Below are 24,750 nucleotides of genomic sequence, written 5' to 3'. Positions count from 1 at the left end.
ATCAGTTTGCACTTTTATCAACAGTATGAGTACCACTTTTTCCATATCCCCTCCAACAACAAACATAATGTTTGTTGATCTAATGGATGAAAAATATTTTCTTTACATTTTAATTTATGTTAATTATAAGTAAGGTTGAGCATCTTTTATATCAGTAATTTTCAACTGGGAGCAATTTATCCCTGTGCCCAGGGGACATTTGATACTGTCTGGAATTGGGGAGGCGAGGGGGGGGCTGTTAAAACAGGAAGCAGGTCTGGGAAGAGGATTCTTCTAGCATGCTGCTAAACATCCTACAATGCACACAGCGAAGTATTATCCAGCCCTAAATAGCAGTAGCACCAAGATTGAGAAACTCTGCTTAATATTATTCCATTTCCTCTTCTTTTTTGATTTATTATCTGTAATTCTTAAGTTATTGTTTGCTTTAGAGTTTATATGTACATTTTTTTAGTTCAACTTTGAGTAGTATTTTACTATTTCCTATATGGTATAAACACCTTGCTATAGTAAATTTCCATTTTTCTCTTCCTGGCCTTTGTGCTATTGTTTTAATACATTTTACTTCTATATATGTTATAGACCCCACTGTATATTATTATTATTTTACTTTAAACAGTAGATTACATTTTTTAAACAGCTTTAATGAATTATATTTACATTCTATGTGTATGCGTGCTCAGTCACGTCTGACTCTTTGTGACCCCGTGGACTGTAGCCCACCAGGCCCCTCTGTCCATGGGATTCTCCAGGCAAGAATACTGGAGTGGGTTGCCATTTCCTCCTCCAGGGGATCTTCCCAACCCAGGGATTGAACCCGTGTCTTTGGTGTCTCCTGCATTGGCAGGCAGATTCTTTACCACTGGCACTACCTGGGAGCCCCTATAATTTACATTAGATTGCACATATTTCAAATATACAATTTGATAAATTTTGACATGTATATACTTGTGAAACCATCACCATCAAAATAATGAACATATTTATCATCCTCTAAACTTTTCTCCTGTCCCTTGGTAATCCCTCCCTAGCCCCAGGCAACCAGTGATCTGCTTTCTGTCACTGTGGGTAAGTTTACATTTTTTTGATTTTATATAAATGGAATCATAAATTATGTACCTTTTTTGTCTGGCGTCTTTCATCCAGCATAATTATTTTGAGATTTATCCACGTGGTGTGTGTATCATTAGGAAAACATTCTTAATGACATATATTCCAGGTAATTGAATTGCTGTTATTAACAAGCATGCTGAATTCTAAAGTCACTTGATGTGTTCTTTGTTTTAGGTCATGACCATCCAAGGTGTGATAATCACATGAGAGCACTCTGCTCCAGATGTCATTTGACTCATCAAACAAAAATCTGCTTAAAAGCAAATATCCCTTTGACCAGAACCTTTCTTTATTCAATGGCTTGATGGATTTCCTTTACTCTGATTCAAACCAAAGCTATCCTTCTCAACCAAAACAAAAAAGGATCTTGCATGAGTCAATCCCAGGATGCCACTTTTACAGCACCAATGGGTGAAGAAAACCTCATGAATATCAATCACAGAGACTCAGAGAGCATCACTGGTGAGTCCAGTTTAATAAATGAAGTGCTCTTGCCTACAGGACAAAATGCATTTAAGACCCACCATGATGAAACTCAGCCTCTCTCTCCAGCCTTGTCTTCTCAAAGACCACTGAATTAATCTCTCCTTCCTCAGGTCTCCTATCACAATGGTCCCCAACCACAATTGGTTTCATGGAAGACAGTTTTTCCACAGATTGGGGCAGGGGTAGGAGCTGGTTTCGGGATGATTCAAGCATGTTAAATTTATTGTGCACTTTATTTCTATTAATATTACATCAGCTCCTCCTCAGATCTTCAGGCATTAGATCCCAGAGGTTGGGGACCTCTCTTACTACATTATCAGAATCTGCCTTGGGTGTTGTTCCTTATCTATGTTTGACTCCCTATATCTGTGAGCCCTGATCAGTAGAAACTGCGTCATACTCATCTCCCTTATCTTATCTTCCTATTCCCATCTTCCTATCTCCAAAAAGACAGAGTTGCTATCTATACCCTGCTGTCACTTAACAACAGTATCTGGCACATAAAGCTCTCAGGACATATAAGTTTGCAAAACAGGTACAACCCCATAAGTCCTCATCTGCAAGACTAAATTTTAAAAACTCTGTAGACCCAACTTTTTTTCTACACTTTGGTTCTAAAACTCATTGGTCCACAAAACCTGACCTGTTCAGTTATTTCTAGATTTATCCCACTTTGTTTGAATGTTTGTTTGCTGAAAAATGTATTAATGTATTTAAATATGGAATACTGCTACAAAACCAGTTGGAGGTGTTATATAACATGCAGTAAATGCACAGGACTACTTTTCTAAAACTCCATAAAATTCTGAAACGCATCTAAATCTGTAGGGTTTTTCCCCCATTTTTTATTCACCAGTACTGAGATATGTGTATTAAGATGCACCCATTTTAAGTGTAGAGTTTGGTTTTGACAAATATGTACACTCATGTAACCACCAGTACAATCAAGTTGTAAGATATTTTTATTATCCCCCCAAAGTTCCCTCATACCCAGATCTCTCCACCCTTCAACTGCTAACTCCAGTCAATGTGCTTTTTGTTACTATGGTAACAGAAAAAATTTGCCTTGTTCTGGAAGGTCATATAAATTAATCTGTCTTTTGTGTCTGGATTTTTTATGCAGCAAAGTGCTTTTGAGATTTATCAACATTGTGGTATGTGTCAGCAGTTCATTTGTTTTTATTGCCCAGTTACAACTACTAAACTCTGCTGTTATAGCAGTAAAGATGTCATAGATGATACATAAAAGAACATATATAATTGTTTCAATAAAACTTAATTTATAAAGCCAAGCAGAGGCAATAGGCTAGAGTTGGCTTCTGGGCCATAGTTTCCTGACCTCTTCACAACAACATAACACTTGGTAGCATCAGTGTTTTTTATTTTAACCATTCTCGTAGGTGTGTATCTGGTATCTTTGTGTGGTTTCAGTTTCTTTTTCCCTGAAGACTAATGATTTTCAGTCTCTTCTTGTGCTTATCGGCTATTTCTAGGTACTTGGAGTTTTCTATTTAAATCATTTGCTCGTTTTTTATATTTGTCCTACTGTTGAATTATAAATGTTCTTTATATATTCTATGTAAATTCTTTGTTAGGTAAAGGGGTACAAATATTTTCTTCCAGACTGTGATTTGCCTTTTCATCTACTTAATGATGTCCTTTGAAGAGCAAAAGTTTAAAATTTTGGTGGAACCAAGTTTATCAAGTTTTGCTTTTATAGTTCATATTTTTTGTGTCATTTCTAAGAAATCTTTGCATAGTTCAGAATCACAAAGATATCTCTTCAGTTTACCTTTAAGAGTTTTACAGTTTTTGCTTTTACATTAAGGTCAACTGTCCATTTTATAATTAATTTTGAATATATAATCAAGTTAGGGTCCAGATTTTTTTCCCCTGTTAAATGTTTAATTGTTCCTGCACCATTTGTTGAAAACATTATCTTTTATGCTGTTGAATTACTTTGGTAATTTCATTGAAAAATCATTTGATTTTTATATGTGTGAGTCTGTTAATGAACTCTCCATTCTGTTTCTTTAATCCCCAAGTCTATCTTTACATAAATACTACAATGTTTTGATTACTATAACTCTATAGTAAATCATTTTATTACTATTTTTAATTTGTTTCTTTTCTTTCTTTTTACTTAAACTTTTATACAAATGATCCAATGCTAATTGTTATTTTTTGGAATTTAAGAAGTTATTAACAAATGCAAAGACAACACAGTGTTTGTACAATCTGGATTTTAAAAGCATTAATTTGGATTGGTCCTGTACAGAAATCTATAGTAAATCTTGAAATCAGGTAGTATACATTCTCCAACTTTGCTCTTCTTTTTAAAAACTTATTTTGGCCATTCTTGACCTCTCACATTTCTATATAAATTTTAAAACCAGTTTGTCAGTTTCAGCCAAAAAAGAGTGATGGAATTTTGAATGGAATGATACACACTTGATAGAAAATTGACATCTTAAGACTGTTAAATCATCTAATCCATGAACATGATATATCCCTCCATTTATTTAGGTCTTCTTTAATTTCTCTAAATAGTACTTGCAATTTTTGTTACACAGGTCTTCCACATACTTTGTTAAATTTAATCCTACTTTTTTTTTCCTGCTACTATAAATAACATTGTTTATTCAATTTTATTTTCCAGGTGTTATTACTAGTATGTAGAAATGAAACTTATATATTGACTTTGTATTCTGCAACTTTGCTTAACTTAGTTTTATTAACTTTGTCTACATAAGTCAATGGTGTTCTGAGTTTTCTCCCTAGTCTTTTTTCATTTGAGATAGTTACCATTGCTGTGCCTTCAAGTCTACTTTTCTTTTCTTCTGGAGAGTGTCTAATGTGTTAATGTTATCCAGTGAATTTTTAATTTCTATATTGTACTCTAGTTCCGGGGGGCTTCCCTGGTGGCTCAGACGGTAAAGTGCATGCCTACAATGCAGGAGACCTGGGTTCAATCCCTGGGTTGGGAAGATCTCTTGGAGAAAGAAATGGCAACCCACTCCAATATTCTTGCCTGGAAAATCCCATGGACGGAGGAGCCTGGTAGGCTACAGTCCATGGGGTCGCAAAGAGTCGGACATGACTGAGTGACTTCACTTTGATCTTTCACTCTAGTTCTATTTGAATTTTAGAAGTATACTTTTCGTTTCTCTTTTCATCAAATTTAAGTTTTCCTCTTAAATCTTTGAGCATATTTATAATGGCTTTAAAAATTTTTCTCTTTACTAATTTTATCATTTTTGTCATTACTGGGCTTGTTTCTGTTGATTTATTTTCCAACTGGTAATGGGTTACAAATTGCTTATTCTTTGCATTTCTAGTAACTTGTTATCAGATATTTTCAATGTTAAATTGATATTTGAATTTCGTTGTCTTATTTGGAAAACTGTTATTTTGGCAGGTCCTTAAATTACTTGCTGATAAGATCAGTTCTTTTGAGTCTTGTTTTCAATCTTTGCTATCTGAGTTTGTAGATAACAAGACCATATTCCATTATGCTTTATTCTAGCATTAATTTAATTCTACTACTAGCAGGCACAACCCTTCTAGGATCTTTTGATTGTCTCAACTTTTCATTTTCTTGGGCTCCAGAATCACTGTGGACAGTGACTGCAGCCATGAAATTAAAAGATGCTTGCTCCTTGGAAGAAAAGCTATAGCAAACATAGGCAGCATATTTAAAAAGCAGAGACATTACCTTGCTGACAAAGGTTCATCTAGTCAAAGCTATGGTTTTTCCACTAGTCATGTATGGATGTGAGAGTTGGACCATAAAGAAGGCTGAGCACCGAAGAATTGATGCTTTTGGACTGTGGTGTTGGAGAAGACTGGAGAATTCCTTGGACTGCAAGGAGATCAAACCAGTCCATCCTAAAGGAAATCATTCCTGAATATTCATTGGAAGACTGATGCCGAAGCGCCAGTACTTTGGCTACCTGATGTGAAGAGCTGACTTATTGGAAAAGACCCTGATGCTTGGAAAGACTGAAGGTGAGAGGAGAAGGGGACGACAGAGGATGAGATGGTTGGATGGCATCATCGACTCAAAGGACACGAATTTGAGCAAACTCCAGGAGATGGTGAAGGACAGGGAAGCCTGGCATGCTGCTTTGCATGCTTTGCATGGGGTTGCAAAGAGCTGGACATGATTGAGCGACTGAACAACAACACTGTTCATTAGGTTTTTACACTCTGTCTAGATGAAATTCAAGCCTTTCTTAGCTTTGCATAGGAGAGGAACATAAGAAAGATATGAAGATGTGGAGGAAAATACGAATGTAATGAGAACAGATCACTTCGAGGCCGAAAAACAAGAGGAGATTGAATTTAAATGAGGCAGTGTGGCTAGAAAGAAGTGAACACAAGAAAAGAACATTTGGAGGATAAAAATTTTAGGATTGGACAATTAGGAAAGCACTAAATAGTACATTATCAGAAATGCAGAAGCAAATAGAAGGTGCTAGTCTGAAGGATATTATTCAAATCTACTAAACCATGACTGTATACCCATTTTGGAAGTAGGCAACTGGTAGTCTTGAATTTTCACAGAATTTCATTAATGCTTATTAAAATAAAATGTATATGGAATAGTAGTTATTTTAATGAATATTAATTTTGTTCATCACTTGCATTATACCCTTGAGTGTCTAAGAGTTTGTTTTTAGCTCTGCATGTATTTATAGTCAACTTCTCTTCCTGCACATATATTAATAATAATATGTATGTCATATATTCATGGCAGGAAAAACATTTGAATAGTCACATAGAATTCATAGTAATATTATTTGGATGTATTTTTGGAGTTCTTATTTAACGATCTGCTAAGGGTTGAGAGGAGCTTCTTCAGACCCACATTTAAGGTTTTAAATGTACCTCATATCTGTGATTGTGTACCTCATGTTTTGGTTATGAAGCCACTGCTTGTCTTTCTATATGGATAGGATTTTCTAATATGTCAGCCTCCTCATATTTGATTAATGTCAGCCTCCTCATTTTTGAATTAAAGTCAAGTAGTTGAAATTTACTTTTTTAAGGTACATTTTCTAAAAATAAACTTTGTTGTTCTTTGCCAGAGTTAGAACATGTTTCTCTGTGCCACCCACAAAGGAAATACCCGATGTCTTTAAAAAATGAGAGGGTTGAGATGACATCCTGTATTTTCTGTATTTTAAGCCCTAGTATTTTAAGCATATTAAAAAGGGTAACTTTTTTTTGAAAACTGCTAAAGTAAGAAGGTGTTAAATGATGAGCAGCATTTGGAATAAGAAGCCAGGAGCAAACACATAAAGATAGAGAAGCCCAAGTGTGTTCAGAGAAGCATATGCAAGGACAGTTAGAGATGTGCAGGTGAGAGTAGTGATGTAAAAGATATTCAAGACTTTAAATGTATCACATCTTTAAAGTAAAAGTGATTAAGTACTTATTCTAGTACCAATGTAGGACACTGTGCTGGAATGTTAACATTACTGTTTAACATTTAACCAGTAAATATTAATTTTTTTATATCTTCTGGGAGAATATAGTAAAATGTGCTGGAATGTTAACATTACTGTTTAACATTTAACCAGTAAATATTAATTTTTTTATAGCTTCTGGGAGAATATAGTAAAATGTAACTTTTCCATATTTTGAAGAATCCTTCCACAGAGGTCAAATTCTATTATTGAAGAACGTATCGTTTTATTCCTTTTGAACTCACTATTTTCTGCTGGTTGTCTTGTTGCCTTTTTTCCCTCAAATGTTATGAGTTATTTGAGATTACATGTCTTTTAAATGGCACTAAATAGATTGATAAGGAGGAAATAAATTTTAAACCTAAAGCCATAGTTATATTCCCTAAGCAATATAGAATATAATTAAAAGTCATGGTATTATTTTTACTGTGGAAGTTCTTATAGTAAAGAAACCTAGAGAAAGACCAACTGGAATTCCAGGATACAGCAATAAAAATCATTGGTGACATGATCTTGACTAATGTTTCTTGATTGTCTTACTTTCACAGAACTAATTTCACTGATTTTTCTCTGTAGCCTAGTAAATTGGAATATATTAGATTCATTTACATGGAATCTTCTCCTCAGATGTCTGCTCCAATGAAGATGTCCCTGAAGTTGAGCTTGTGAGCCTGCTAGAAGAACAACTACCCCAGTATAAGCTCAGAGTGGACTCTCTATTTCTTTATGAAAACCAAGATTGGACTCAGTCCCCACACCAGCAGCAACATGCATCTGACACCCTCTCTCCAGTACTTGCTGAAGAGACTTTCCGTTATATGAGTGAGTATTTGAATTTATCCATTGAACTAAAGATCATGAGTGTCTTGTTGACTTTTACAATATTTGACAATCCTAAATGTTGTTTAGTTTGTACCTACTTTAATTCAAACTGCTTTAACAACATGAAGAGATGACTCTAATTGTGTTGTGTCTGAACGCAGCAAGTTTATAATTTTTAAGAATCTGAGTGTCCAGGGTTGTGAGCATACCCAGAGGTTTCCATTTCTCTCCTCTTTTCCTTCATACTTTCCTCAGACTGAGTAGAAAGGGAAACTTTTTTTTAAAAAAGTAGTGAACGTGTTTCAAATTTTAATATCCCTTTATATTTGTTATCTTAATAATTTAATATTTAGTCTGTTAAACTGACATAGTCACAGGAACTTGTCAAGTCATTAAGAAACATAGTTCCTGGATACATAAGTAGTTTTAATAATGCCAAGGAGAAATACATGCACACTATATAGTCATCTTCATTATTTACATAAGGATTCAGAGAGAATATTTCAGTGAGAAACTAAGTCAGCTATGTCCTAAACATAGATTTGTTTTATCCCACACTCTTAAAAAATGACAAAATTAAATAGAACACTCTTTTAACTTTAAAATATAGAGATTTGTTGTTGTTGTTGTTTTTGACCTTATTCCAAAAATCTGCCTTCAGTCTGAGCTTACCTTTTTTTAATGCATTCACTATAAAGATGTTGTATGCATAATAGCTATTAGAATACATAGTGAGTCTCTGAGTTCAATATTGATATATTTATAAAACTATTTTCATTTGAATTAGATATGAGATTGCATCAGCTCCTAGATATTTGCCTAGTGAGGGCTTCCATGTTTTTAAAGATTCTAGCTGGAGAATGTTGTGAAATCATTTTCATAGTAATCATTAACTTTTAATGGTACTTTCCTACAACCAGGTTACTTACTGCTCAGAAAAAAGAATTTTAAACTTTGTTTACACTTGAATTAGGAACTGAAATAAAACTGTTTCTGTACAGTTTATTCTTTTAAGTAGCTGAATATTAGGGCTCTTAAGGTTTTCTTAACTTTCTAGTTTGAGAAATTACTTACTTGAGATTTCTGGAAAATACTTTTTAAAAGGAACATTTTTAGATTCCATTTTCTTTTGTGCCATGAGTTTTTAGATTTGTGAGAAATTTTCAAACTGGACTTTCATCGGGATAAATTTAGGTCATTATTTTCATAAAGTGGTACAGAAAGTGCTCTTAGTTTACATGTTCTTTGTTCTATACATCACTGGAGGGGGCAGGGAGGGGAGACTAGCTAGAAAGATGTTTTAGGTTATGATTTAATGGAGTTGCTGTTAGGATGAATTTTACATAAAAAGACTAGAAAATAAAAGGTAAACAGATTCTAAAATACTTGGTTTAAAGGTAAACAAGAGTGTAATTAAAACTAGAGATTAATAGGATGTTACAAGATCCATACTTCCAGGATCTGGAAAACTGTCCTATTCCTTTCATCTAATGGTACTATTTTCATGTCAACAATTTGAAAATTAAACTACATATGATTTACTAAGATCATGAAGCAAATAATTAGGATTATCATTGGTTCACTAATACTTTTTCTGTGTAACTGCATGCTTAGTTGGTAAGTCATACCCAACTCTCTGCAATCCCATGGACTGTAGCCCACCAGGCTTCTCTGTCCGTGGGATTTTCCAGAGTAGGTTGCCATTTTCTCCTTCAGGGGATCTTCCCAACCCAGGAATTGAACCTGTGTTTCCTGCATCTCCTGCATTGGCAGGCAGATTCTTTTTAATCAATGAACCACCTGGGAAGCCTACTTTTTCTCTATATTGTACTTTAATTTCACTGTTATTTTAAAGTTATCAATTCTTTGGGTTAACAGTTCACACAAATATAAATAGACTTCATTATGAATTTGTCTCTTATGAATGTAAAAGATAAATGATTTACTTTATTTAGCAAATTGACCAAGGTCTTAAAAAGCATGATACAAACCATTCTCTCACCTTTTTCCACTGTTTTCTGTCCCCCTGAGATGTCAAGATTTTTTGGTTTTGAATATTTACTATGGACACTGGCAAGTGATCCTAGGGTTCAGCTCCCTGGTTCTGTTTCAGCCCCTTCATGTCCCTAGTTCCCTCACATGGCAATAGACACGTGCTCATTAAAATGAATTATGACAACTAATAAAAAGAGGTGCCAAGCAGAGGCACTTTCTTTCTTAGTTTACACAAAGAAGTTCAAAGCACCATAAGAAAATAATGAAATTTGGAAGGAAATGGGAAAGTTTTGTGATAGGAACCTGTCTCACATGAATAAAAGGATCCTGGTTGTTCTCTGAAGCCCCTTCCAAACCAGAAAGAGTTTGCTTTCATGTGTTTTAAAAGTAAACAATGGATGGGTCCAGAAAAATACTTCCCTCCTAGTCCCTGCCATGGGCTTCCCTGATGGCTGAGTGGTAAAGAATCCACGTGCGATGCAGGAGACCCAGGAGATGCAGGTTGGATCCCTTGGTTGGGAAGATCCCCTGGAGGAGGACATGGCAACTCACTCCAGTATTCGTGCCTGAAGAAGCCATGGACAGAGAAGCCCGGTGGGCTACAGTCCATTGGGTAACAAACAGTCGGACATGATTGAAGTGACTGAGCACACATGCAGTCCCTGCCATAGACACACAGTTTAAGATACTCAAAGAAGGTTTTGCTTGCAGGGTTTTCTAATTTTATTAAGAGAGTCCCACAGTGACATGTGGGACAAGCAGTGCAATCAGATCACACCATGACAGAAAGTACCATTTGTTCATGTGAAGGCTCAAAGTAGAAACCTGATCTGCTTTTCAGGGTATTTTTTATTTGGGAATAAAAGATCACCTTACCACTTCTTAATGCATAAGGAAAGGAGGGGTGGTTATATAAGTATATTTAAGGCATAAACGTCACTTGGTACTTGTTAAAAACACAGATCCTGTGTCCCCATCTCAGATCTACTGATTCAGAAACTCTGGGGGTGGGGCCTAGTCTGTTTAAATTAAATAAGTCCTCCTGCTGGTGCTGATGCACACAGATTTGAGAACCAGTGATCGGAAGCATTGTCACCAAAACTGGCCACTTCACAGTGACATTAAATGGAGAAGTTGAGAAACGAAGGAGGGTACAGAATTTTGCAGAGAAGTACAGTTTTAGAGATTATTACTTCTGGTTGGTAGTTATACTTTTCCTCTGCCCTTGAAACTCATTAACCTTTACCTGCAGGAAGGAAATAAAACAGGTAATTCTCAGGAAGCAATAATCATAAATCTAGTCATAGAGGTGAGCGGATTTATAATTCCTTTTGACCAGTTCCATGGAAGAATTAAGTCATTTGCCCTAAGACATCTATTGTAGAATGAGTTACCTTATCACTTATACATCATGTCCTATCTAGGTATTATTAGTGAGAAAATTGTTTCTCAAATCATTATCTGTGGGGCTTAATTCTCTCCTGGAACCCCATTGAGAAAGGCTGTCCTAGATGGAACATATGATCAGCCTCCTTTTTGTTCCATCTCAGTTCTTTTGAAGACAGTTTTTTGTATTGCAGAAATGTTCTCTGTATTATAGTAGCAAAAAACACTTCTCTGGAGTTAAAACCTCAAAACCTGTCTGTAGTTACCAGGAGCTATTTCAGCTTTTACTCTGTCATGCAGAAACTGTTTGTGTTTCTTTTTTTTTTCATGTGGAAGAATTGGAGAGTGATGAAAGATCAGAAATCTTTTAAAAATTAAATAATTGTGGTAAAAACTCTAGACCTTGAAAAAGGACATTTGAGAGAACTATTCAGGCACCATCTCATGTAAATAACAGGGATATCAAAATGGGTCAACATTGGCATTTCCCATCCTGAAAATGATTGGGTGGAGTTGGTATAAAACTATGTGTTATAAAGTAAGAATTAGTAAAAAAAAGAATTAGTGACAAAAAAACATCTCCCCCATGTTTTTTCAGGAACACTGGACATTAATTAACAACCTTCATAAACCAAAAGTGTTCTATAAAAATGTTTATCATCTCTCTGATGAGTAATTCTTTCTTAGACTGGAAACAAGCACAGAGCATTGGTAATTTCTGTACCATTTTGCATTTTTATTTTAACCTCTGAGAACTGAAGGGAAAGTAGAATTTGATAGGATTAATTATAATAAAGTCAGTCTGTTTGGCCCTGCATTCATGGTTACAGAATTAAAGTGAGGAATTAGTCTATTGCTTTGAAAGCATTTAATCACCATGCCTAAATGCTAAGAGAACACTTAAGAGCCTTGCCCTGAGTGCTTTTGGAATCATTCCAAGCAGCCTATCTTTATCAGGAGTATTGTGTTAAGGAAAAGAAGACAGAACTGATTAGGCTGCAGAGAAGGATACTTTGTGTTCCTTTATCAATTGAGCAACTCTGTGCAGTTGAGGTAGCCCAGCCATTGGGCTTGGTGGTCTACAGACTAAACAAACTGGAGAATTCTGGTTGCATTATCTAACTTTTTTGTCATAGTAAATACTTAAGCATTTGAAAATTCATTTTTCCCTTTTGGAGCCTTTTAAGAAGCGCTGCTGATTTCAGTGTTGACCATCTGGTGATGTCCATGTGTAGAGTCTTCCTTGTGTTGTTGAAAGAGGGTGTTTGCTATGACCAGTGCGTTCTCTTGGAAGAATTCTATTAGCCTTTGCCCTGCTTCATTCTGTACCCCAAAGCCAAATTTGTCTGTTACTCCAGGTGTTTCTTGACTTCCTATTTTGGCATTCCAGTCCCCTGTAATGAAAAGGACGTCTTTTTGGGGTGTTAGTTCTAGAAGGTCTTGTAGGTCTTCATAGAACCGTTGAGCTTCTTCAGCATTACTGGTTGGGGCATAGACTTGGATTACTGTGATATTGAATGGTTTGCCTTGGAAACGAACAGAGCTCATTCTGTCGTTTTTGAGATTGCATCCAAGTACTTCATTTCAGACTGTTTTGTTGACTATGATGGCTACTCCATTTCTTCTAAGGGATTCCTGCCCATAGTAGTAGATATAATGGTCATCTGAGTTAAATTCACCCACTCCAGTCCACTTTAGTTTGCTGATTCCTAGAATGTCAATGTTCACTCTTGCCATCTCCTTCCTGTTTGACCACTTCTAATTTGCCTTGATTCATGGACCTAACATTCCGGGTTCCTATACAATATTGTTCTTAACAGCATCAGACTTTGCTTCTATCACCAGTCCCATCCACAACTGGGTGTTGTTTTTGCTTTGGCTCCATCCCTTCATTCTTTCTGGAGTTATTTCTCCACTGATCTCCAGTAGCATATTGGGCACCTACTGACCTGGGGAGTTCATCTTTCAGTGTCCTATCTTTTTGCCTTTTCATACTGTCCATGGGGTTCTCAAGGCAAAAATACTGAAGTGGTTTGCCATTCCCTTCTCCAGTGGACCACATTCTGTCAGAAACAGTGGCTGAGTTTATTTTGGGGGGCTCTAATTTCACTGCAGATGATGATTGCAGCATGAAATTAAAAGACACTCTATGGAAGGAAAGTTATGACCAACCTAGACAGAATATTAAAAAGCAGAGACATTACTTTGTCCATAAAGGTCTGTCTAGTCAAGGCTATGGTTTTTCCAGTAGTCATGTATGGATGTGAGAGTCGGACTATAAAGAAAGCTGAGCACCGAAGAATTGATGCTTTTGAACTGTGATGTTGGAGAAGACTCTTGAGAGTCCCTTGGACTGCAAGGAGATCCAACCAGTCCATCCTAAAGCAGATCAGTCCTGGGTGTTCATTGGAAGGACTGATGTTGAAGCTGAAACTCCAATACTTTGGCCACCTGATGCGAAGAGCTGACTCATTTGAAAAGACCCTGATGCTGGGAAACATTGAGGGCAGGAGAAGAAGGGGACAACAGAGGATGAGATGGTTGGATGGCATCACTGACTCAATGGACATGGGTTTGGGTAGACTCCAACAGTTGGTGATGGACAGGGAGGCCTGGCGTGCTGTGGTTCATGGGGTCACAAAGAGTCAGACACAACTGAGTGACTGAACTGAAGAGCTGCTCTTTTTTTATTGCAAAGATAACATTTGTTCTTCATTGAAAATTAGCAAAAAGCTGACAAGAGAACAACAAAGCAACTATAATCCATACTCAGAGATCATCACTATTAACATTTTGATGTATGTTCTTTCAACCTCTCTTGTGTATAGATATGTATAAATATGCTGTTAAGTCACTTCAGTCGTGTCCGACTCTGTGCCACCCCATAGACGGCAGCCCACCAGGCTCCCCCGTCCCTGGGATTCTCCAGGCAAGAACACTGGAGTGGGTTGCCATTTCCTTCTCCAATGCATGAAAGTGAAAAGTGAAAGTGAAGTCTCTCAGTCGTGTCCGACTCCTAGCAACCCCATGGACTGCAACCCACCAGGCTCCAATGCCCATGGGATTTTCCTGGCAAGAGTACTGGAGTGGGGTGCCATTGCCTTCTCCGATGTATAGATATACTCACACCTTAAAAACAAAATCAGGACCTATGTTGTTTTATAACTTGTGTTCACAGATAAGTACTCTAATATTTCATCAGATAAGAGCCTTTTGATCTTGGTGGTACTATGGTAGAAAAAGCAACATGGTGTAAAGAGCCCATCATTGAGAATGAGCAGACCCAAGTTTTTTCTTAGGACCTTGTGAGGTGGAAGCTGCTATCACCTCCTTATTATATCTTGGCTTTGCCACTAATAGTTTGCTTTGCCATCTTAGACATGTCACATAATTCCTCTCAGTCAGGTTTCCTCATATAAGAAAATGAGATCATTAAAGGAGATATCTTCTTAAGGTTCAGCTTGAAAGTATCAGACTTTGACAGATGGTTAGCATTTATAGGAAATATATTTTAGTTTCTCCTCACTAAAACATATTTTATTCCAGGCATTTCTATAATTCCTGGGTCCTTCATTTTCAATTCCCCTTTTATCATGTGTGACTTGTATCTCACAATGTTATTACATTCTTAATTTACAGGTTTTACTTCAGATTAAATTTTCCACTTCATCTTCAACTCTTATCAGTCATATAATATAAGCCATGTCCTGCAGTTTTTAAATTAGTTGTATAAAAACTGTCTTTAACTGAGTTTCCAGGATTCCTGGTTCTTACTTTGAGTGTTAATCCTGGCTCAGTGGTTCTCATCCCTAGCTTCACATTAGAACATCTGGCATATTTTCCTTACTACTGTGCCCTAGGGTCCCTCCAAATGAACTCAATTAGAATCTGGAGTTGAGACTCACTGCACTGTGTTACATTTGTCTTTGCAAACATTGGCTAGTTTTTTGTAGTTTACAGTGTAGTTATATTGACTTGATTTTTCCCCCCTCTATTATTGAGACCAGAGGTAGAAGAGACCGCACACTGTACGTATCTGCCTTATTTTTTAATCTTTGTTCCTGAGCTATGCTACCAAGTTAAACTGTGAAAATTCCTTAGGCCCAAAAGCCTATTTCTTTTATCCCTGTGTGGTTAAAGTACAGAGCCTTTTTATCTACTTGTAAATAAAAATTCTTTTGTAATAAAAATGTTTCTTTCTAGTTTTTTTTGTTTTTGTTGCTGTTGTTGTTAGTTTTCAGTTTAAAATTTTTCCAGCAATCTCTTAATACTGACAATCCAGCACTTTGTTTTACTTTTAACTAGAACTAAGACTATCATTAATAATTTGCTCTGGGTAATGGCCATTTTCATTTTGAGCAGTGAAGCTGGGAAGAAAAATTAAAGGCTCAGATTAAAGTAAAACCTGTCTACTGGTGTCTTTTGAGCAATCTTAAGTGTTAAGATGGGTCCAAGGAACTAAAGATAACTTAACTCATAGTTTCTGCTCCCAAGTCAGTGCATTGTTTACAGAGAATTTTAAATTGAGGCTGTTTCATACATACCAGTTGTGTTTAAGGAGTATAGCTATGAATAGTTATATGATACTTAGCAGTTTATTCGGAGAAGGCGATGGCACCCCACTCCAGTACTCTTGCCTGGAAAATCCCATGGATGGAGGAGCCTGGTAGGCTGCAGTCCCTGGGGTCGCGAAGAGTCAAACACGACTGAGCGACTTCCCTTTCACTTTTCACTTTCATGCATTGAAGAAGGAAATGGCAACCCACTCCAATGTTCTTGCCTGGAGAATCTCAGGGATGGAGGAGCCTGTGGGCTGCCGTCTATGGGGTCACACAGTCGGACACGACTAAAGTGACTTAGCAGCAGCAGCAGTTTATTAAACAGTACTTAGTAAATTATCATATTTGAAGCTCCTAATGGCCTTGTGAGATGCTGTCACCTCCATATTATAAATATGAATCTGAATCTCAGAAGGGATAAGTGACTTGTTCAAGCTCACTCAAACACATGAATTCAGCTTCTCTGCTTCAAATCTCTGCTTTTTCACATTTCACGGCAAACAAATTATAAAATCAGTCTAAATCAAACCCAAGTCTGTTTCATTAATGCTCTCCAAAGTCAAAAGTTCCCTCTCTTACTATGCATCATTGGCTTTAAACAGGTATTGCTTATTGTGCTTGTACAATCATTAGGGTCCTATCTGTTCTTTTCTTTGGAGCTAAATTAGTCAAGTGCAATTCCTGAATTTGGAGTGTCAGAAATAATGGATTTGAGTAATACAAGGAATATAATAATATACAATTCATTTTATAGCAAGGCCCTACCTGTGATGAAGTTTATTATAAAGAAAAAGAATTTTAAAGCTAAAAAGGGTTATGATTCACAATAAAACTACAAAAAGTCCTGCAAGTCCTATTCCTTATTTATTGATATTAGCTCACATGATAGCTGATCACAGATGTTCAAAATAATCACAACAGAATTCTAATTAATTTCCTTTATACATTCAGTTCAGTCACTCAGTCATGTCCGACTTTGCAACCTCATGGACAGCAGCATACCAGGCTTCCCTGTCCATCACCAACTACTGGAGCTTGCACAAACTCATGTCCATCAAGTCAGTGATGCCATCCAACCATCTCATCCTCTGTCCCCTTCTCCTCCTGCCTTGAATCTTTCCCAGCATCAGGGTCTTTTCCAAGGAGTCAGTTCTTCACATCAGGTGGCCAAAGTATTGGAGTTTCAGCTTCAGCATAAGTCCTTCCAATGAATATTCAGGACTGATTTCCTTTAGGATTGACTGGTTTGATTTCCTTGCAGTCCAAGGGACTCTCAAGAGTCTTCTCCAACACCACAGTTCAAAAGTATCAATTCTTCGGCACTCAGCTTTCTTAATGGTCCAACTTGCACATTCATACATGAGTACTGGAAAAACCATAACTTTAACTAGATGGACCTTTGTCAGCAAAGTAATGTCTCTGCTTTTAAATATTCTGTCTATGTTGGTCATAGCTTTTCTTCCAAGGAGCAAGTGTCTTTTAATTCTATGGCTGCCATCACCATCTGCAGTGATTTTGGAGCCCAAGAAAATAAAGTCTGTCACTGTTTCCATTGTTTCCCCATCTATTTGCTGAAGAGATGGGGCCAGATGCCATGATCTTAGTTTTTTTAATAACTCCTCACAAACTCACCCCTCAATAACTTTAGATTAGGGTATAAAACGATTCAGTTAATTCTCTGGCCTATATCTTCTAACATGAGTGAGACAAAATTCCAGTCTCACCACAGAAAGAGAAGATAGTCAGGAGGTGACTACCCTGTGACCAGTTGATATTTTCTTAATTCATTGTATGATATACATTTTGTTTGTAGTAATTGGTCTGTCCTGACTAACGTGTGAACTATTTATTTTCTTTTTCTTTTTCTTTTTTCACCTGTATTTTTATTCTAAATAACTTTTTGTAAAAGCCTGAGTTGTTTGTTGTGTTGTTATCTTTCAATTCTTATGAATATTAAAACCTTGTGTTATTTCTATATCTTATAAACAGTTGTTTTAACTGTCTTAGTTCTAGGCACAGACAGGGTGGAGCAGATGACCAAAACTTACAATGACATCGACATGGTTACACATCTCCTGGCAGAGGTAGGAATGTGTCCTTTTTCTCCAGTACAAAAAGTAAACCTTGAAGATCGTTTAGAAGCTATTAAATTTGCATATCAATGAAGAATGATGATGTCTTTGCCCTAGGTTGTTCTGTATAAGGTTGTTACAACTAGAACAACTCAAACCAACTGGCATTCCAAAGTATAATGGCTCCTGAAGTTTATTTTTATAAAGTTGCACAGCGCTTAATTTTTTATTGTTGTGTTATAATGATGCTGGCTGGCTTCACTGTCTTAGAAAAACAATCTTTAAAAAAATATGTTTTTTTAAATAAATCCTTGCTGTCACTTACCCTGAAACAGAGCTCCCATTCAAGAAGCAGCTCGTTTGCAAATAAACACCAACAGTTTGGAGCACCTTCCCTTTTCTACTTTCTTTCAGGCTATTATCTTAGCTCACTTTGTCCATGACATTTTTAGTATATATAGTGTATCTCTTCTGAGTGGTGGTCTTAGAGAGCTCTCCCTATGCTTCAAGTTCAGTTGATCTTATGGGAATTATCTTTCTCTTTGAAGTACCCTTCTCCTCACATGTCCCCATCACCCCTGGCAGCTCCCCAGAATGATTTTGTGTATGCCACTTAGCCTATATTGAAAATGAAATAAGTGGGCCTTGAAAATTTAGAGATAACCCATCTACCACTTTTCATGTTACTATGGAACAAAAAGAAGTTTAATTTTATTTGCAGTGATTAATGTAAGCATAACCATATACCATAAGGCACTTAGATGTTTTACTATATTGATAGTTTTCCATCCTACAGAGTACAATTCTCATCCCCACCATATAGAGGGAATCCCTATGCCCTTGCTAAGTTATTACCATCTACCCAGATACAGTAACTCTTGGCTTGGGCCTCCCTTCATCATTACCACTGATTTCTTCAGACTCCCTTCTTCTCTATATTCAAAGAAGAACCCTATAGCCTTGAAATGTCCAGTTTGTTATATCCCCTATTTTATTTCATATCATGGTTCTTAACACCAGTTGACAATAGGGTTCTTGATTATGCTTTCTTCTGAGCCTATGGCTCTGAATGCATACAAGCTTTGCCTTGGTTTTCAACATGCCTACTGTATCATTACCATGCTCAAAGACACATGCATTCAACAAATATTTATTGGGCTTTTACTGTGGGTCAGGCCCTGTCCTCATTTTTAAAGACTATATTAGTTTTCTAAGTTTCCAAAGTCATAAGTTTAAAGATAGAGTTGCTGTATCCTAACTAATAGGATGATCAATAAATCTCACTTAATATTAGGAAATACTCTCTTGCATTTATAACTACGGTGGTCATCCATTTGACCACATATTTTAAACACCATTTGTGTGTCAGGCCCTGTATTCGTTTGTATATCTGGGCATTAAAATGGGCCTTGATGCTTTCTAGGACATTACTTTTAATGACTGCAGGATTTCTAAACTACTACTTAATTTTGTTTGTACTCAAGACATGTATTTGGTGTTTTAACAGAGGGATCGTGATCTGGAGCTAGCTGCTCGAATTGGACAAGCTCTCTTAAAGAGGAACCATGCATTGTCTGAGCAGAATGAAACCCTGGAGGAGCAACTGGGACAAGCCTTTGATCAAGTATGTCTTGGATCAAGTATTTGCAGCATGAAACAGTTAGATTTGGGAAATGGAGAATTTATTTTCCTGGTGTCCCTGAAATGATGACAATAGGTTGACAGATAATACCAGTACATGTTAATTGTTGGTATCCACTGAACTAACCAGTAGAGAAATGAAATGCTAATGTACAGAGGAGTACTCATGTGACTCTACCTTAGTCAACATAAAGTCTATATTGAGTACCTACAGTACTTGTGGCATCCTGTTTAGATTCTAATGGCTTCCCTGATAGCTCAGGTGGTAAAGAATCTGCCTGCAATGCAGGACACCCTGGTTCAATTCCTGGGTCAGGAAGACCCACTGGACAAGGGATAAGCTACCTATTCCAGTATATTGGGGCTTCCTTTGTGGCTCAATGGTAAAGAATCCACCTGCAGCAAGAGACCTGCGTTCGATCCCTGCATTGAGAAGATCCCCTGTAGAAGGGAAAGGCTACCAACTCCAGTATTCTGCCCTGGAGAATTCCATGGACTGTATAGACCATTGGGTTGCAAACTCTAACACTTTATTCTTATTCCTTTGTGTAGACTTTTTGTATTATCTTATCTTAGTATTTTAAAATATACCCCAAAGTCATAGATACCCAAAGAAAGTATCTTTTTTCAAAAACCCAAACAAGAAAAGGAAAAAATTTTTAACTTGCTATCTAGTTTCATTTATATTTTATATAAAGATATCATGTTTAGTAACAGTCAAGCCTTTGAGTTTAAAGTACTAATTCCCTAGAATTAAAGTTGGTAAGTCATATAGAGTCACACAGCTTAAAAATACAAACCTTTAGAGGCGGTCCTAAGATGATGGAGGAATAGGACAGGGAGACGACTTTATGCCCCACAAATTCATCAAAAGAGCATTTGAACGCTGAGTAAACTCCACAAAACAACTTCTGAATGCCGTCAGAGGACATCAGGCACCCAAAAAAGCAGCCCATTGTCTTCAAAAGGAGGTAGGAAAAAATATAAAAGATAAAAAGAGAGACAAAAGAGGTTAGGGACGGAGATCCATCCCAGGAAGGGAGTCTTAAAAAAGAGAGAAGTTTCCAAACACCAGGAAACACTCTCACTGGCGAGTCTGTGGCGAGCCTTGGAACCTCAGAGGGCAACATAACCAGGAGGAAAAATAAATAAATAATTAAAACCCACAGATTCCGTGCCCAACAGTAACTCCCCCAGCAGAGAAGCAGCACAGATGCCCACATCGGCCACTAGCAAGCGGTGGCTGGGCAGGGAGGTGCAGGCTGCATTGCTTAGAGTAAGGACCGGGCCTGAATGTCCTGAGGGCAATCTGAGGGAACTAACTTGAGAGCAAACCAGACTGTGGGATAGCTACCCTGCGAAAAGCCCTAACCTAAGACACCTCCAGGCCCGCTCACAGAACAAAGAACTGACTAGAGCTACGTGAAAAGCCCTAACCTAAGACACTAGTAGGCCCACTCACAGAACAAAGGCCTGAGCAGAGCTAGCTGGCTGCAGACCGACCCATCCCCCACCAGAGACAAGCAGGCGAGGGCAGCCAGAGCCGGAAGGGGGCAGTCGCGGCCCCAGAGAGGCACCCTATACCAAACTGCAAGCAGGCTTCATTGCTAACCAAGACTTCTTGGGATTCTAGATGGTTGACATCCGCCTGAGAAGGTGCGCCAGTTGTACACCCAGAAAACCGAGTGGCAGGGACAGGGGAGGCAATAAGTCACAGCAACCGTGCTCGCCAAACACCTGGTCACCTGAGCTGCTCGGACCTGGGAAGGGCACAAAATGCAGGCCCAACCAAATCTGTGCCTTTGAGGAGTACCCGAGTGCCTGAACCTGAGCAGCTTAGACCTGGGAAGTGCATACAACCCAGGGCTGGCTGCAACGGTTTCCAGCAGAGCAACCTAGAGCCTAAGCAGTGTAGACAGGGAAAGCACACACGCCATGAGTGGGGGCAAACCCACTGTGGCTGAGACACTGTGAGCACATGCCAGTGTTATTTGTTTGCAGTGTTCCTCCCTCCCCACAGCACAACTGAACAAGGGAGCCTTAAAAAGTGTCCACCACCACCCCCTTGTGTCAGGGTGGAAATTAGACACTGAAGAGACCAGCAAACAGAAGAAGCTAAAACTGAGGGAACCGCCTTGGAAGTGACAGATGGAGAAGCCTTGAGGCTACTGTAAGAATAAGACTGAAAACCAGAAGCAGGAGGCTTAAGTCCAAATCCTGAGAACACCAGAGAACTCCTGACTCCAGGGAACATTAATTGATAGGAGCTCATCAAACACCTCCACACCTACACTGAAACCAAGCACCACCCAAAGGCCAACAAGTTCCAGAGCAAGACATACCACACAAATTCTCCAGCAACATGGGGACATACCCCTGAGCTTCAATATACAGGCTGCCCAAAGTCAATCCAAACCCACTGACATCTCATAACTCATTACTGGACACTTCATTGCACTCCAGAGAGAAGAAATACAGCTCCACCCATCAGAACACCAACACAAGCTTCCCTAACAAGGAAATCTTAACAAGCCACCTGCCCAACCCCACCCACAGGGAGGAAACTCCACAATAAAGAGAACTCCACAAACTTCCAGAATATGGAAAAGCCACCCCAAACACAGCAATATAAACAAGATGAAGAGGCAGAGAAATACCCAGCAGGTAAAGGAACAGGATAAATGCCCACCAAACCAAACAAAAGGAAGAGATAGGGAATCTACCTGATAAAGAATTTTGAATAATGATAGTGAAAATGATCCAAAATCTTGAAAACAAAATGGAGTTACAGTTAAATAGCCTGGAGACAAGGATTGAGAAGATGCAAGAAAGGTTTAACAAGGACCTAGAAGAAATAAAAAAGAGTCAATATATAATGAATAATGGAATAAATGAGTTCAAAAACACTCTGGAGGGAACCAACAGTAGAATAACAGAGGTAAAAGATACAATGGTAGAAATAAATGAAACAGAGAGGAAAAATGAAAAATGAATTAAAAGAAATGAGGACAATCTCTGAGACCTCTGGGACAATGTTAAATGCCCCAACATTTGAATTATAGGAGTCCCAGAAGAAGACAAAAAAAAGACCATGAGAAAATACTTGAGGAGATAGTAGTTGAAAACTTCCCTAAAATGGGGAAGGAAATAATCGCCAAAGTCCAAGAAACCCAGAGAATCCAAAACAGGATAAACCCAAGGCAAAACACCCCAAGACACATATTAATCAAATTAACAAAGATCAGACACAAAGAACAAATATTAAAAGCAACAAGGGAAAAACAACAAATAACACACAAGGGGATTCCCATAAGGATAACAGCTGATCTTTCAATAGAAACTCTTCAGGCCAGGAGGGAATGGCAGGACATACTTAAAGTGATGAAAGAAAATAACCTACAGCCCAGATTACTGTACCCAGCAAGGATCTCATTCAAATATGAAGGAGAAATCAAAAGCTTTACAGACAAGCGAAAGCTCAGAGAATTCAGCACCACCAAACCAACTCGAAAGGATCCTCTCTAGACAGGAAACACAAAACACAGAAAGGGTGTATAAAGTCAAACCCAAAACAATAAAGTAAATGGCAATGGGATCATACTTATCAATAATTACCTTAAATGTAAATGGGTTGAATGCCCCAACCAAAAGACAGAGACTGGCTGAATGGATACAAAAACAAGACCCCTATATATGTTGTCTAGAAGAGACCCACCTCGAAACAAGGGACACATACAGACTGAAAGTGAAGGGCTGGAAAAAGATATTTCACACAAATAGAGACCAAAAGAAAGCAGGAGTAGCAATATTCATATCAGATAAAATAGACTTTAAAACAAAGGCTGTGAAAAGAGACAAAGAAGGACACTACATAATGATCAAAGGATCAATCCAAGAAGAAGATACAACAATTATAAATATATATGCACCAACATAGGAGCAGCGCAATATGTAAGACAAATGCTAACAAGTATGAAAGGGGAAGTTAACAATAACACAATAATAGTGGGAGACTTTAATACCCCACTCACACCTATGGATAGATCAACTAAACAGAAAATTAACAAGGAAACACAAACTTTAAAGGATGATAGACCAATTAGACCTAATTGATATCTATAGCATTTCACCCCAAAACAATGAATTTTACCTTTTTCTCAAGCTCACATGGAACCTTATCCAGGATAGATCACATCCTGGGCCATAAATCTAGCCTTGGTAAATTCACCAAAATTGAAATCATTCCAAGCATCTTTTCTGATCACAATGCAGTAAGATTAGATCTCAACTACAGGAGAAAAACTAATAAAAATTCCAACATATGGAGGCTGAACAACACACTGCTGAATAACCAACAATACACAGTAGAAATCAAAAAAGAAATCAAAATATGCATAGAAATGAATGAAAATGAAAACACAACAACCCAAAACCTGTGGGACACTGTAAAAGCAGTGCTAAGGGAAAGGTTCATAGCAATACAGGCATACCTCAAGAAACAAGAAAAAAGTCAAATAAATAACCTAACTCTACACCTAAAGCAACTAGAAAAGGAAGAAATGAAGAACCCTAGGTTTAGTAGAAAGAAAGAAATCTTTAAAATTAGAACAGAAATAAATGCAAAAGAAACAAAAGAGACCATAGCAAAAATCAACAAAGCCAAAAGCTGGTTCTTTGAAAGGATAAATAAAATTGACAAACCATTAGCCAGACTCATCAAGAAACAAAGGGAGAAAAATCAAATCAATAAAATTAGAAATGAAAATGGAGAGATCACAACAGACAACACAGAAATACAAAGGATCATAAGAGACTACTTATGTCAATAAAATGGACAACTTGGAAGAAATGGACAAATTCTTGGAAATGTACAACTTTCCAAAACTGAACCAGGAAGAAAGAAAAAAATCTTAACAGACCCATCACAAGCACAGAGACTGAGACTGTAATCAGAAGTCTTCCAGCAAATAAAAGCCCAGGACCAGATGGCTTCACAGCTGAATTCTACCAAAAATTTAGAGAACAGCTAACACCTATCCTACTCAAACTCTTCCAGAAAATTGCAGAGGAAGGTAAACTTCCAAACTCATTCTATAAGGCCACCATCACCCTAATACCAAAACCTGACGAACATGCCACAAAAAAAGAAAACTACAGGCCAATATCACTGATGAACATAGATGCAAAAATCCTTAACAAAATTCT

The 24,750-nt window shown here is 37.5% G+C and overlaps 1 protein-coding gene across 1 annotated transcript in view; it reads left to right on the top strand.

Annotated features, from left to right (window-relative positions):
* TRAK2 (trafficking kinesin protein 2) overlaps nt 1–24,750 on the top strand; it is a 74,958-nt gene that overhangs the window by 27,053 nt on the left and 23,155 nt on the right. Inside the window, exons 2-5 of the mRNA XM_044937232.1 lie at nt 1,288–1,575; nt 7,698–7,892; nt 17,840–17,916; nt 19,412–19,528. Of these exons, the coding sequence (XP_044793167.1) occupies nt 1,485–1,575; nt 7,698–7,892; nt 17,840–17,916; nt 19,412–19,528 (480 nt within the window). The 5' untranslated portion in view covers nt 1,288–1,484. The remainder of the gene's footprint in view (nt 1–1,287; nt 1,576–7,697; nt 7,893–17,839; nt 17,917–19,411; nt 19,529–24,750) is intronic.

The sequence above is a fragment of the Bubalus bubalis genome, chromosome 2, assembly GCF_019923935.1.
Source record: "Bubalus bubalis isolate 160015118507 breed Murrah chromosome 2, NDDB_SH_1, whole genome shotgun sequence".
Lineage (NCBI taxonomy): Eukaryota > Metazoa > Chordata > Mammalia > Artiodactyla > Bovidae > Bubalus > Bubalus bubalis.
This window is presented reverse-complemented; position numbering and strand designations above follow the sequence as displayed.